This window comes from Trachypithecus francoisi, unplaced genomic scaffold (assembly GCF_009764315.1).
Source record: "Trachypithecus francoisi isolate TF-2019V2 unplaced genomic scaffold, Tfra_2.0 Lachesis_group13, whole genome shotgun sequence".
In the NCBI taxonomy this organism is placed as follows: Eukaryota; Metazoa; Chordata; class Mammalia; order Primates; family Cercopithecidae; genus Trachypithecus; species Trachypithecus francoisi.
In genome coordinates this window covers 121,823,148-121,838,412 of record NW_022681458.1, presented here as the reverse complement: position 1 = coordinate 121,838,412, position 15,265 = coordinate 121,823,148, and the positions used below count along the sequence as shown (strand labels likewise).

At 49.0% G+C, this 15,265-nt stretch overlaps 1 protein-coding gene across 1 annotated transcript in view; it reads left to right on the top strand.

Moving 5' to 3' along the window:
* TFCP2L1 (transcription factor CP2 like 1) overlaps window positions 1-14,961 on the top strand; it is a 70,070-nt gene extending 55,109 nt beyond the window's left edge. Inside the window, exons 14-15 of the mRNA XM_033231788.1 lie at window positions 6,203-6,254; window positions 7,164-14,961. Coding sequence (XP_033087679.1) covers window positions 6,203-6,254; window positions 7,164-7,210 — 99 coding nt within the window. The 3' untranslated portion in view covers window positions 7,211-14,961. The remainder of the gene's footprint in view (window positions 1-6,202; window positions 6,255-7,163) is intronic.
* Window positions 14,962-15,265: the final 304 nt, after the last annotated feature.

Genomic DNA, 15,265 nt, shown 5'->3' with positions numbered 1-15,265 from the left:
CTCCTTACCCTCCTGGGCTGGGTGCCCTGTGGGAGCCAGGAGGACAGACTCCACTCTGGCCCAAGGTGCTTATAGTCAGGGCTGTGGAGGTCACGAGAGGGGCGTTCCCCCAGGGTGGGCGACAGGCTCCAGGGAGAGGTGACATGGACTCTCAGGGGCCGGTGGTGGCGAGGCTGTGGCTTGTGGGAGAGGAGAGCAGAGGGCTCTGCCAAGTGGTGAAGGTGCCACAGCCTTCCCGGGTGGCACAGGGCAGTGCAGAGCACACGCAGCTACTGGCAGAGGGCTCAGGTATTGTGGTCTCCAGGCATCTGACCCCACTCATGGCTAGGAAGGGAGTGTTGAATATGCTTGCGACAGGGTTAGGCATTCTTTGCATGTTGTAGAACAGAGGCTTTTAAGTTTGTTCTGTCGTGGACCCCTTCCACCTAATAACAGGAGTGTATACTTGTTTTAAGTGTACGCATAGTGACTCATTTAATCCTGCCTGCCTCTATATGATGTGGGTGCTATTATTATTCTATTTCACAGATGGGGGACTGAGGCACAGACGCTGAGTAATTGCCCCAGGTTGCATAGTGGGTAAGGGGTGGAGCTATAGTGGGAACCCAGGGACTGGAGCTGCAGGGCCAAGCTCTGAGCCTGCAAGGTACCTAGCCCCTGCTGAAATGAAACCTTTATTTATAATTTTTGTATTAGGGTCAGGCGCGGTGGCTCCCACCTGTATACAATCCCAGCACTTTGGGAGGCCGAGGTGGGTGGATCATGAGGTCATGAGATCGAGACCATCCTGGCTAACACGGTGAAACCCCGTCTCTACTAAAAACAAAAAAAAATAGCCGGGTGTGGTGGTGGGCGCCTGTAGTCCCAGCTACTCGGGAGGCTGAGGCAGGAGAATGGCGTGAACCCAGGAGGTGGAGCTTGTAGTGAACCGAGATCACGCCACTGCACTCCAGCCTGGCGACAGAGTGAGACTCTGTCTCAAAAAAAAAAAAAAAATTGTACTGAAAAGAAAATTGAGACGGGTCTTGCTGCATTGCCCAGGCTGGTCTTGAACTCTTGGGCTCAAGCGATCTTCCTGCCTCAGCCTCCCAAAGTGCTGAGATTACAGGTGTGAGCCACTGCGCCCAGCCTTTTGTTGTTGTTGTTGTTGTGAGACAAGGTCTTGCTCTGTCACTCAGGCTGATGTGATCTGAGCTTACTGCAACCTCCACCTCCCCAGGCTCAGGCCGTCCTCCCACCTCAGGCTCCTGAGCAGCTGGGACTACAGGCACTCACCACCACGCCGGCCTAATTTTTTGTAGAGACAGGGTTTTGCCATGTTTCCCAGACTGGTCTCAAACTCCTGGGCTCAAGTGGTCCACCCACCGTGGCCCCCCAAAGTGCTGGGATTACAGGCGTGAGCCACCTCACCAGCTGAAGTGAAGCCTTTAAACATAGAGCTGTGGCTGGGCACGGTGGCTCACGCCTGTAATCCCAGCACTTTGGGAGGCCGAGGTGGGCGGATCACCTGAGGTCGAGAGTTCGAGACCAGCCTGACCAACATGGAGAAACCCCGTCTGTATTAAAAACACAAAATTAGCTGGGCATGGTGGTACACGCCTGTAATCCCAGCTACTCAGGAGGCTGAGGCGGGAGATCGCTTGAATCTGGGAGGCGGAGGTTGCGGTGAGCTGAGATCACGCCATTGCACTCCAGCCTGAGCAACAAGAGCAAAACTCTGTCTCAAAAACAAAACAAAACAAACAAAAAACACAGGACTGTCCTGGTGGGAGCGGGATGAGGTCGTATGCCCGCAGTTCAGCCCCCAGCAGACCCCGAGCACTTCTGGGAACTCTGAAGGCGTCTGTATAGTGGGTTATAGAGCCCTGCCTGACCCTGTACCAGCACAGGAGTGGTGGGACACAAGGCCAGCATTTGTGGATTAAGACTCCGATTTATTTCTTCCCATCCCTGGTCCTTGCCTTTGCTGGTGATGCTGCCAAGAGTGTGTTCCTGACCTGGTGACACTGAGTATAGAAATAGTGGCTGGGAAAAGTAGAGAAAATACAGGCTTTGGAATTGGACTGATGTCCCCACCCGAAGCTACCTCCTAGTTGCGGAATGACTTTGGGGAAATTTACTGAACCTGTCTGTGCCACAGTTTCCACATCTGCAAAACAGGGACGCATATACCTGTCACACAGGCTGGAGTACAGATAAGGTGGGAGAACAGTGGCAGGTGCCAGGAGACACTAAACACGTGGTGGGTGGTGTCATTGACCGTGATTCTGCGGGGCACTTGTCATTTGGGGGAGTGAGTGGTGGAGAGATCTTTTTAGATTTGGGGATGTATAAAAATGTCAGGCTTTTCAGGGTTTGTATATTTCAAAGGTTGGCATTACTAGTAACAATCCTCTTGCCCCTTGTCATTACAACTGCCAGAGCTCTTGAATGTTCATGAGCACTTCCTCTCAGTCCTGGAGGCCAGCAAGGTGGACTTCCCTGTCTTTTACATTAAAAAGTAATTTGTAATTAGTATAAGAAGTTAAGCAACATAGAACAGCAGAAGGCAAATGTGAAAAACCCTTACCTGCCCCATTCTTTTCTCCTGGAAGAGTTTCCATTAGGTTCGATGTGATTCTGAAAGGCAATTTTTTTGTGCTCTAGTTTCTGTGTGTGCCCTAGTGTATGTAGGTGTGGGTTTTTAAAACATGCAGGCCGGGCACGGTGGCTCACATCTGTAATCCCAGCACTTTGGGAGGCCGAGGCAGGCGTCAGGAGTTCGAGACCCACCTGGCCAACATGATGAAACCCTGTCTCTACTGAAAACACAAAAATTAGCCGGGTGTGGTGGGCACCTGTAATCCCAGCTACTCGGGAGGCTGAGCCAGGATCATCACTTGAACCCTGGAGGCAGAGGTTTCAGTGAGCTGAGATTGTGCCACTGCACTCCAGCCTGGGCAACAGAGCAAGACTCCATCTCAAAAAAATAAAAAATAAATTAAAACATGAGGCAAACATGCAGCCGTACATTTATCTGCAACTTGCTATTTTTGTCACCAGTTCAACAGGTAAGAATTACTTGTATATTATTACATTCTTACATTCAAATCTAATCCAGCTTTTTTTTTTTTTTGAGACACGGTTTCACTCTGTAACCCAGGCTAGAGTGCAGTGGCCCAGTCACAGCTAAACTTATTGAAGCCTCGACTTCCTGGGCTCAGGTGATCCTCCTGCCTCAGCCTTCTGAGTAGCTGGGACCACAGGCATGTGCCACTGTGCCTGGCTAATTTTTTTTTTTTTTGTAGAGACAACATTTCGCCATGTTGCCCTGGCTGGTCTTGAACTCCTGGGCTCAAGCAATTCACCTGCCTTGGCCTCCCAAGGTGCTGGGATTACAGGTGTGAGCCACTGTGCTTGGCCTAGCTATTTTTTTTCTTTAACTCCTATTTTACAGAGGAGGAAAATGAAGCCTGAGGTTTGTCACCTGAGAGCTGACTTTAGAATAGCCAGGAAGGTGGACATGCTGTGAGCAGTGGACAGCTGTAGTGTCACCAAAGGCTTGTCACTTTGCATTTCAAAATGAATTTCCTTTTGTGAAGACAAAAGCCAAAAATGTGGGGAAAGCTTGCGATTTCACGGGTCCTGAAGGCAGTTCCTTCCTCCGCTTGTCCTATGTGCTCCAGAGTAGGCAGTGAAGCAAGTGAAGCAGAGAGCGGAACCGAAATGCCACCTCACCTAAGTAGGCGATTCTCATTCCCGAAAGTCTCCTTGCCTCTTAACCCGAATCTATTGGAAACCTTTGGTTCTTAATTGCCCAGAGTGCTGGAGGCAGCCTGGCCAGCCGCAGAGCCGGCTCCTGGGGTGCAAGGGCACTTCATTAAACAAGAGAGTTACTGATTAAGCCCATGTGGGCTCTGCGTAGGGCTTTGCATGCCCAAGTGGCTGGGCTGCCAAGAGTCCTAGATGGAGCAGGCCAGCAGAATAGAATAAATGTACTTCACGCATCATTAGGCCCCGTGGGAGGGACAGGGGGCGACAGGTGGATGGATTTGCAAGATTTGAGGCAGTAATCCAGAGCAGGCCATAAAATGTGGATGGCATTTTTTCAGTTTGAAAAAGGGTTCTGCCATTGTGTTAGCTAGTGTGTGTGTTGTGTGTATGTTTATATGTTTTATTTTTGTTTTTTTGGAGACAGTCTCGCCCTGTCGCCCAGGCTGAAGTGCAGTGATGTGATCTCAGCTCAGTGCAACCTCCGCCTCCTGCGTTCAAACGATTCTCCTGCCTTAGCCTCCAGAGTAGCTGGGATTACAGGCACCTGCCACCACGCCCGGCTAATTTTGTACTTTTAGTAGAGATGGGGTTTCACCATGTTGGCCAGGTTGGTCTGGAACGCCTGACCTCAGGTGATCCACCCACCTTGGCCTCCCGAAGTCCTGGGATTACAGGTGTGGGCCACCGCGTCTGGCCTGTTTATATAGTTTAAAAATATTCTTTAAATGTAAATTGTGAAATGCAGTATAAATATGGAAAGAATTTATAAAACTTACTTGTACAGTTAAAGAACCATTGAAGTACCCATATACCTGCACTCAGGTTACCAGAACGTTGTGTTAGAAGTCCCTTTGTGGACTGATTTCGTAACAGCCAACTGGCCAGTATGAATTTTCTATTAAGCATTCCCTTGTCTGTGAGTGAAATCATAGTGTATTCTTCTGTGACTTCTTTCGCTTCACGTTTTGTTTGGAAGGTCATGTGTGTTGTAGTATATAGCTGGAGCTCGTTAGCACTGCCGAGGAGCATGATTTCATCACAGCTGGTTCATGCTTCTGCTGTTGATTGATGGGGCCGGTAGGAGTTTGTTGTTACTGCAGACGGTGCTGCGCTCACCAGCCTCGTGCCTGTCTTTGTGATGTAGGAGTTTGTCCAGGGCTCGTGACTTGTAGGAGAATGTAGGAAAACTTCCTTGTTGGAAATGCATGGTCATTCTTACTAGGTCCCATGAACACTGTTAGAAAGATTTACCTCCCCATCAGTAGTCTGCATTCTGGTTATATTTTTATCACTAAATCAGCGCCATTTTACAGATAGGGCCATGGAGACAGGAAGTTAAAAAGGTTGGCTTATGCAAGGTCACTGGGTAGTTCATCAAAATTACAACTCCAGAGAGGAGGTTCCTGAGCAGAGTCGTTAGTTTCCTGCCACATTTATAGACATAGGTAGTGGAACCTCCTTTATATTTTGTCTTTGGAGGATGCTGATGTGTAGATCCTACTAAGTACCAAGATTTCTGTTTTTAAAAACATTTTATTTAGTTGTTTTTATCTGTTGCTGTCAGTCACATACACATTCCTATAAAGTGTCCGTTACAGAGACTGGAAGAATCAGTAACTAGGAAAAAGCAAAAACAGTGCAAACAAACACACATCAGTGGTCCAGTATTGAATGGTAACATCTTGATTCCCGTTTGGGCCTCTTTCTATCCTTCATATTCATACTAGATGGTTGGGGTTATGTTCAGCTTTCTGTTACTTAAATTGGAATCATGTCACACTTTGATTCTGTGTCCTCATTTTTCAGTGAATGTTGTAGCAGAACCATGTTCCTGCTGTGTTCGTAGGCACCGTGGCAGTGGTGTTTACTGTGTTCCTGCGTGTGTAGGCACCGAGGCAGTGGCGTTTACCGTGTTCCTGCGTGTGTCAGCACCGAGGCAGTGGCGTTTACCGTGTTCCTGCGTGTGTAGGCACCGTGGCAGTGGCGTTTACCGTGTTCCTGCGTGTGTAGGCACTGAGGCAGTGGCATTTACCGTGTTCCTGTGTGTGTAGGCACTGTGGCAGGGGTGTTTGCCGTGTTCCTGTGTGTGTAGGCACCGCGGCACTGGTGTTTACTGTGTTCCTGCATGTGTAGGCACCGTGGCAGTGGTGTTTACCGCATTCCTGCGTGTGTAGGCACCGTGGCACTGGTGTTTACTGTGTTCCTACATGTGTAGGCACCGTGGCAGTGGTGTTTACCGCGTTCCTGCGTGTGTAGGCACTGTGGCAGGGGTGCTTGCCGTGTTCCTGCGTGTGTAGGCACCGTGGCAGTGGCGTTTACCGTGTTCCTGCATGTGTAGGCACTGTGGCAGCGGTGTTTCTGCAGCTGTGCATGGCTGGGCTCTGCCCCCGAGGCTTTCCAAAGGATGAACTCATGGTTGAAGGAACATGTTCTCTCTTTTGTCTTTCAGATGGTGCAGAATTTCCAAGATGAATCCTGTTTTGTCCTCAGCACAATTAAAGGTGAAGCCTCCCCCTCCCCCTGTTTCTTCCCCCTTTCTTGTTTAATTGAAGCGTGTGGGCTGCATCCCTGGGGTAGTTGTAGGGGCAGGTGGAGGGTGGGGCCTTCCTGCAGGATGGGCCCTTCCAGAGAGTGCTGACCTGGGAAAAGCCTTTGAGAAAAAGAAAGCACAAACTCTCTGTGAAAGCTAGCCCTAGAAATGGCAGAACAAGTGAGATTGGCCCCCAGGGTCACTTCTGAAAGGGAAATCCTGGGCCAGGCAACTTGTTCTCCATGAACTCAGTGTTGAGTAGAAGCAAGATGCGTTGTGGGTTTCCTAGAGTCCTCTAGGAAGATCAAGCCTAGAATATAGCCACTGAGTCTGCAGGCAGCGTGGGTCGGGATGGGGGGTGAGGGGGCCCACCTGACGGTGTGCCTGTGCTCTGGCGAGAAAGAGCTTGTGGGCCGGGAACATGTATTTATTCATAAAAGGTAGAGAAAGACCTGTTGTGGCCTTCCTAAGGGCTGGGGTATAGGATATATCAGAACAAAAGCCCTCTGACCAACTCATAGACCCTGGACCATGAGGAGGCCACTTCCCACCTTGTCCCGTGGATCTAGCCACCGAGTGTCTTTAGGGTTCTGGGGGCCGTAATATCCCTGAGAACCACAGTTGTCCAAATCCTCCTTGGAGCACAGGTTTTCATCCTTGGGCCTAGGGCTATGGTAGAAAGTCCTATTGTCAAAAAGACACTAAACGAGGCAGCTGGAGGGCTTGTGAGATCCCCGCTTCTGCCAGCACGCTTTGCTGTATGCAGCCCTGTTTTGGTGGTCTTTGCTAATACCCTAACAGCATGCCTTTTGGGACTCCCCAGTACTGTGGCGCTGCACCTTTCTTCCTGTGAAAGACACTCAGTGTTTCTCTCTTGCAGCCGAGAGCAATGATGGCTACCACATCATCCTGAAATGCGGACTCTGAGCAGCAGTGGGCCTTGTACCTGCCTCCAGCTCCCAGCCCTGTGGATCCCCATGGATGTAGAAACTGCCTCACTGTAAGCTGTGGCCTCACCAGGCAAGCTGAGGCCAGGAGGGACCCTGCCCAGTCTGTGAAAGCTACAGAGCACCAACCAGCAGAAGCCTGTGGACACCAAGTATGGTGTACAGAAAGCCAGTGGCTCCCTTCTCCCTTCCTCTTGGCCTCCAGATTTTGAATGGTTCCTTGTTCTTTTCTGTTGGTCCAACCCTGACATTCTAAAAGGGCAAACAGTGGAGACATCTGCTCTGAAACCCCTCATCCCTTAGTTGGAAGCTGATTGGGTATCTTGGTGCCACCTGTATTGGTCCCTTCTGACCACTCTCCTGCCTCCAGAAAAGCTCTGCTTCACCCTGGAAGCTGGTACCTTTACCTCCTCCTCTGGGAGTTGGCTGCATGGCCAGCACTGCTGACTCGATGGGAGCCGTTCACCCTCATTCTCCTCTTTCAGGTTTGCTTCCCTTCTCGGTGACCCTGGTCAACATCTGCCTTTCCTGTTCTTGGCTGAATTGATGGGAGTGGGGCTATTCTGTGCCTTCTACCTCTTTCTTCTCTACGTTGTTTCTAAGGATTTGCTGCTGCGGAACCCAAAGATGTGCTCCTGTCTCTGCACTGGTGCCTTGGTGTGGTAGATGGCACAGGGTGTGTGCACCACCTTTCTCGCAGACATTCGTTCTGAGGCCCTTTGTGGGGCGGTCGGGGGGTGGTAATAGAAAAAGACTATTTTATTTCCTGGCAATCACGGGTAAGGAGGATTAGGAATGAGCATCCCATCGTGTCATCAGATGATCTTGACCACCACAATACCAGGCCCTCTTGGATGGACTTATAGAAAGTTAGAGAAGACCTTGGTGAACCGCTGCTAAACTTGCCACAGGAACATTGTATTTTCTCTGGGTGCCCCTCACTTAAACGTTTATCTTTGTTTGTTTGTAGGGGCTATGTTTAGGGTCTTTTGCCTGCGTCAGAATGGGTTCATCGTCTTTCTTAATGGCCTAACTCTGGGGAAATTTGGGTGTCAGTAACTGCAGTAGACTCAGAAATTTGTCTTGGCCTTGCCTCTGGTTCCTGGGATCCAGTGGTCTCTGCTGGCCCAGGGCTTCAGCTCTTTGTGAATTGAGGTTCATGGGAACCTTCTGACCACCTGAATGGGATGTCATAGCTTCTAAATGGAGCTTCTGTGGAATGAAGTGCTAGACTGAAGGATTACCAGAATAAAACAGGGTCTACCATGGGTAGAACTTGTTTTATATATGAGGAAGCTAACGCTCAGAGGAGCAAAGTCACCTGCATGGTAGCACATAGTGATAGGGTAGTCATATAAATTTATCATATGAACCAGGACATTTCAGAATAAAAGGTGTTCTGTTAGTCATTCTGTTGGATAATAGCCATGGCATTCCTACAGAATAGAGTGAGGACAGGCTCCTGATTCCTCTTCCTTCTTTAGAGGAGAAGCAGGGAGTGGGTTAACTAACAGCTTTATTGAGATATCATTCACATACCATACAGTTTACCCATTGCTAGTGTCCAATTCTATTGTTTTTAGTAAATTCACAGAACCACAATCAATTCACAGAATTACAATCAATGTTGGTACATTTTCATCACCCCCAGTAGAAACCCCGTACCCTTTGTCTGTCACTCCCCTACTTTCCCAACTCCTACAGTCCAAGGCAGCCATGAGTCTACTTTCTATGTAAGATTGACCTACTCTGGACATTTCATATATCTGGAATCATGTGATATCTCTTTTGGGACTGGCTTCCTCCACTGAATGTTTTCTAGGGCCGTCCAAGTTGAGCATGTATCAGTACTTCATTCCTTTGTATTGCTGGAATACTTCTTTGTATAGATAGACCACATTTGTTTATTGATTCATCAGTTGATGGACATTTGTGTGTTTTTACTTTTTGGCTACTCTGAATGATGCTACTATGAACATATTTCTACAAGATTTTATGTGGACATATGTTTTCATTTCTTATACATAGGAGCGGAATTGCTAGGTCTTACAGTAACTCCGTGTTTAACTTTTTGAGAAACTAGCAGACTGTTTTCTGCAGCAGCTGTACCATTTTGCATTCCCACCGGCAATGTATCCAGGTTTCAATTTCTCTACATCCTCACCAACACTTGCTATCTGTCTTTTTGCTTTTAGCATCCTAATGACTATGAAGTGCTATGTTGTTGTGGTTTTGATCTGCATTTCCCTGATGGCTATTGATGTAGAATGTCTTTTCCTGTGCTTATGGGCCATGCATATTTCTTCTTTGGAGAAGAGTCTATCCATATCCTTTGCCTATTTTTAATTGAGTTGTCTTTTTTTCTTTTTTTTAAGTTTTCTATTTTCCTAACCACTAGACTACCAGGGATGGGCCTTCTTTTTATTACTGAATTTTGTGAGATATTTGTATATTCTAGACGCTAGTCTTTTATCAAGTATATGATTGTTAAAAACGTTTCACTTTGGTGAAAACAAAGTGGATTGTTTTCACTTTCTTGATGGTGTCCTTTGAGGCACAAAACTTTTTAATTTTGATGATTTCTAAGATACCTATTTTTTTTCTATTGTCACTTGTGCTTTTGGTGCCATATCTAGAAAACCATTGCCTAATCCCAGGTCAAAAAATTAATGACTGTGTTTTCTTCTAAGAACTTGTATAGCTCTAGTTCTCACAATGGTCTTTGATCCATTTCGAGTATATTTTTATATATGATGTGAAGTACGGGACCAGCTTCATTCTTTTGCTTGTGGATCTCCACTTGTCCCACTGCTGATTATTGAGAAGAATATCCTTTCTCCACGGAATTGTCTTGGCACCCTTGCTAAAGGCTTCTGCTTCTTACTGGATCTTCTTTCGTGGGACATGGTGGTGGTGGTGGGAAGCTTACCTTTTTTTTTTTTTTTTTCCACTTAGTCTGTGTTTGGTTCCACCAGTTTTACGCTGCCTTTCTACTCTGTTCTTGCTGTCTCCCTCTTTACCTGAGTCAACGGTACCGAGTCCTATCTCTCTCTAATGTTTCCCAGTCCTTCTTGGTGCATGTTCTAGCTCCACACACTAGTCCTTAGAGGAAGGTCAAGACCAATGATTTCCTGTTATGAGTCATGAGGAAACTGAATCACCTAAGTGGAATAGTGTGCTCAGGGTCATACAGGGTCACACAGCGGAAGGACCAGGACTAGACCTTTGGTTTTCTGAGGTCCAGCCCCTCAGGCTGTCATCACTGTACCCAAGTGATGTCACTCCCAAGGCCAAATGATGGTGGGCTCAATTTTAATTCTCAAAAGTGTGGGAGGCTAATATTTTACTTCTTAGTTCCAAAAGAAGATGTAATAAAAGTCTGTTACCTGAAGTGTGCTATTAGTAGAGTCTCCCATTTTTCTGGCATGCCCCTGGCATCTGCTGTTCTTACCTTCTCGTGGTTATAGTTACAGCTTATAGCTTATGAAAGAAGAGAAAATAATAAATACCCAAAAAAGCACACATGGTAATTTGGTACCAAAGTGTCTCAGCTGCCTAATGTAGCAGCTCATCCCTTTCACAGGCGTCAGATGAGCTAAAGCTCCAGGTTTTATTTTTCATTTGATTGACATACGGAAGAGCCGTAGCCCTTACCCACAGCTGTCCAGGGTCTTTCCTGTGAGTCCAGAGGTCCTGACCTGTTGAGCAGGACAGGTCTTCCCAGGGCACTCCCACCATCCTGTGGCTTCTGAACTGCAGCTTCTTTTTATAGTGAACCCCAGAGAGAAATAAGACAGACACCTGTGCTCAGGCCACCATCTCAAACTGGAAGCCCAAAGCTGAGTTCCTTACTCTTAGGTCATCATGGTTTTTGTGGGGTATCTGTTTGCAAGGTTGAGATAAACCCTTTCCTCTTTACCAGGTTGTCTCTTCCTGATAAAGGGACAGAGGCTGTTGAATGGAGGAATAATAGGTTTGCTGGAGGAGGGGCATGTTATGCCTGTGGAAAGGACAGGATGGCGTGGGGAGGTTGAGGCTTTGGCTTGGGGTCCTAAGCAAAGGTCAAGTGTTGCCCTAGTGACCTCTTGCCCAGGCAGCCCAGAGCTCCTTACACAAAGCTATTAGCTTAGAGAGGGCTTTACCAGCAGCGGACTCGAGCCAGCCAGGGTCACAAGTTTCCAAGTCCAGTGTTGCTTTAGGGGCTGGCCTGAGTAACTGAAGATCTGAAAATCATTAACAAGTCGATGAAATAAACGGAAAGGCCTGTTAGGCTGTTGTCAGTGGAGCAGAGGGAGAAAGCCCCTAGGTGCTCAGAGGCGGTGGGAAAACAGTGGATGATTGGGTGGGGGTGGGAGATTAGATGTTGGCATTGCCTGGGATGTAGGAGGAGGGACAGGGAAGGTCCTAGATCCCAGACCCTCGCTCAGTATGAGTCTCTTTGCCTCTCTGGATCTCCATCTCCTCCTCTTACAAATACAGGGTTGGCGATCTCTGCAGATGGCACCAACCTGCCATGAAATGAATCTGAGGGGCACCAGGGCTTTCCCATTTTTCCCTCCATCAAAATCGTACAAAAAGCTGGACATGGTGGCTCAGGCCTCTAATCCTAGCATTTTGGGAGGCCAAGGTGGGAGAATCGCTTGATGCCAAGAGTTCGAGACCAGCCTGGGCAACGTAGTGAGACTCATCTCTGTCTTTTTGGAAAAAAAAAAAAACCTTTGAAAATTGCACAACAGACAGGAGACCTTTATGTGTGCCCATCCTGATTGTACAGTGCCACCAGTGCTCCTGCAGTGCAAGGCGGCCTGCTTCTTGACATGAGTCAGATTGTCTCCGTCTTGTCTTTGGGAATCAGCCCTAGCTCCTAACTGGGCTGACTACTCCCTCCACAAACTTATAGGCCCCTAGATATTCCTTGCCAACCAGGGACCACACACAGTGCAGGCACAGTCTGTGTCATTGGTGCACATGTGCATGTTTACGTGTGTACCTGGGTCCCTTCCCTCACTCCTAAATTTGCCATGAGCACAGCCAGAAGCAGCCTTAGCTTGGCGAGGTGTGGAGATGGCTGCTCTTCCCTTGGCATTTGGGGAAAACAGGCTCCCCCTGTAGCTTGATGGTTCTCTTTTGATCTTGTGTGACCTCCTGGAGAGTGGATGAAGCTGGCGGCCTTAGCTCTTCTAGAGAGTGTAAAGTGGCACTGGGCGAGGCCCCCAAGAGCAGGGCAAGGCCTCTAGTGTGGATCTTCCACACAACTGGCTTCACACAGGCACTTCCCCCTGGGGTTACATGCTCTGTGTCATCTTACCAGCGTTGCAAGTAGGAAATGCTTGTACCTTCTTCTGATTGCCGCCTCCTTCCCATTGCCCCTTAAGGACAGGGCTTGAGGGCCAGTGAGGTGCTGGTCAGGCACCCCAGGCCTCCTTCCTGGGACCTGCCCAGGGGCACCCTGAGAGCTCCTGAAACCCCCACTTAGCTTCCAGACCTTTCTGCAAAAGCTCCTCCTGGCTTTCCTCCCTCCCCCAATCTATGGGTCACAGCTAACAGAGCTGAGGGCAACTGCTGTGCTAGTGGCCAGGGCTGCACCTGCCATCCCTGGCTCTGCCATTTTAGGGCCTTCGAGAGGCACTGTCCCTAGGAAGTAGCTCTGAGGCATGGGTTTTCTGCTCTGTGCAGGGCAGCTGATGAGATGAGTTGGGGAAGGGCGGTCACTGCTTGGACCCCAGCTGGCCAGCCCTGCGATGGGGCAACCAAAGCATGTCCCCCTGCAAAGGGCCAGAGTGGGAACCTGTCCTCATGCCCTTCGTCCTGAGGGGCCCTGAGGTGGGCAGCAGGGTCAGGGGAAGTTTTCAGGTCTTCATCAAAGAGAATATCATATCATCAGCTCCGCACCCCTCAGCCTGTGCCAGCACTTAGTGGTGTGTGACTGCCCTTGTCAGCCAGCACACGATGGGCCCACCCAGCCCACTGCCTGTTTATGCCACCGATTTATGATAGGGAATGTTATCTTTGAACCCAATTGTTTTCTCCCCCATCAGAAAAAAAGATTCTTATTAGTAGACATGTATTTACCAAAATACGTACTCAATTATTGTATTTTGGATTTTATCAATTTAAGCATTTGTGGAAATGTGTTTGCTCTTATGCCAACATAATATTGATTTTGCCTCTTGGATCTGAAAGCCCAAAATATTTACCATCTAGCCCATTACAGAAAAAGTCTGCTGACTACTGAGCCAGACCTCCATTACCTCCATCCCTGTTGGATGATTTAAATAAAGTCTCAGACAGTAAGGGCTTTTTTAAAAGAACAAAATGACTTGGTTTGAGCTTGGAAGCAGGGGAAGCACTCAGATGGGCAGTTTCTGCGTTAACCCTGCCTGTCACGCATCTCGTGTTCTGTGTGGCTGGCGAGCCCTCCTTGGAAGGTTCTGGTGCTCCAGCTGGCTCCTGCAGAGTCCGCCCCGCCTCGTGGTGGGAATGCAGAACCCTTTGCTTTCCTTCTTGCTGCTTGCTTCCTGTTCCTGGAGATCCATCGGGCCTTTGGCCTGCATCCCCTGGCCAGGCCCCTCAGGGTTGATGCGTGGGGAAGGCCTTTGAGCGGTGGTGGGCGGCAGTGGCCTCCTGGCTGGCGCACACTCTTGTCCTGGGAGGGGCAGCCTGATCTCACCTCCACCTAGTGCCTTGGGGATTGAGGACCTCTTGGTTTCTCTGGAGCCTACAAACCTCTTCCCATGTGTCCAGCTGCTCTTCCTGCTACAAAGGGGGCTGCTCACAGTGGCCTCAGCTTGGTGGTTTGGAGGGGCAGCCCCTGGTCCTCCATAAGGGTATCCTGGGCCTGAGAATTCTGCGTCTGCCATTGGAGGAAGGAGTTCCACAGGATGGGTCTGAGGTCCAGCTATGGCCATCCAGCGCCCTGTGGCTTGTCCAGCCTCTGTGCACTGCTGGTGTCATCACTCCAGGGGCAGACAGCAGCCACTGCACTCCCTTTCTCCATGAGTAACAGCAGTGGTAGCAGCTGGGGCGAACGGGCCAGGCTTTGTGTTCTGTGCATTTGCTCAGCTTCTCACTTGACCCTCCCTAAAGCAATGGGGAGGCCCCCGCTAGCCCAGTTTTCAGGAAGTCAACAGGGAGGTTAGATGGGAGCCAGGGTCCCACAGCTACTGATGGCCTGAGCCAGGCTGAGCTTCCTGGTGTCCAGTCCGGATCCCACTTGCAGACCTCATGCTGTCCAGAGAGGTGGGATGAGTTCTTTTGTCACAGTGCTGGCTCTGTCCTGAGGCCTCATTGCCGGGCCGGGTGTGTTCTGCTGGGGAAAGCTTTGTGGGGCTTGCTTGGTTAACCACAGAAGAGAAGGGGACTGTTTGGGGTGCCTCCCTGCAGCCTCCGCGTGCTGGGTGGAAGCACAGTTACTGTGTTCTCTAATGTTTGTGTATTTAAAGTGATTTCTTTCTAAAGATGTAACCTCAGCACCTTTCTCCAGATTGGGTGACTCTTCTCTAAAGGTGGTGGGAGTATCTGTCAGGGTGGCGTAGCCCTTGGATGGGTCAGGTGGGTGTGAGAGGTCCTGGGGAGGTGGGCGTCGAGCTCGAAGTTGTCCTACTGCCATGTTTTTGTACCTGAAATAAAGCATATTTTGCACTTGTTACTGTACCATTGTGCAGACAAGAAGTCTGTATGTGGGATCTGTGCTTGGGTTAGAATGCAAATAAAACACACATTTGTAAGAAACCTCTGTGGCTCAGGCCTTGAGTTGTTCTGCTTTTTTGTTTGTTAGATTCTGGTAAAATATACAAAACAGAAAATTTACCATCTTCGCTATTTGAATTGTACAGGTCAGTGGTATTAAGTACACTCACACTGTTGTGTAACCATCACCACCATCCATCTCCAGAATTCTTAATTTTTTGTTGAGACAGGGTCTTGCTCTGTCACCCAGGCTGGAGTGCAGTGGCATGATCACTGCTCACTGCAGCCTCAATCTCCCCAGGCTCAAGTGATTCTCCTACCTCAACCTCCCAAGTAGCTGGGACTA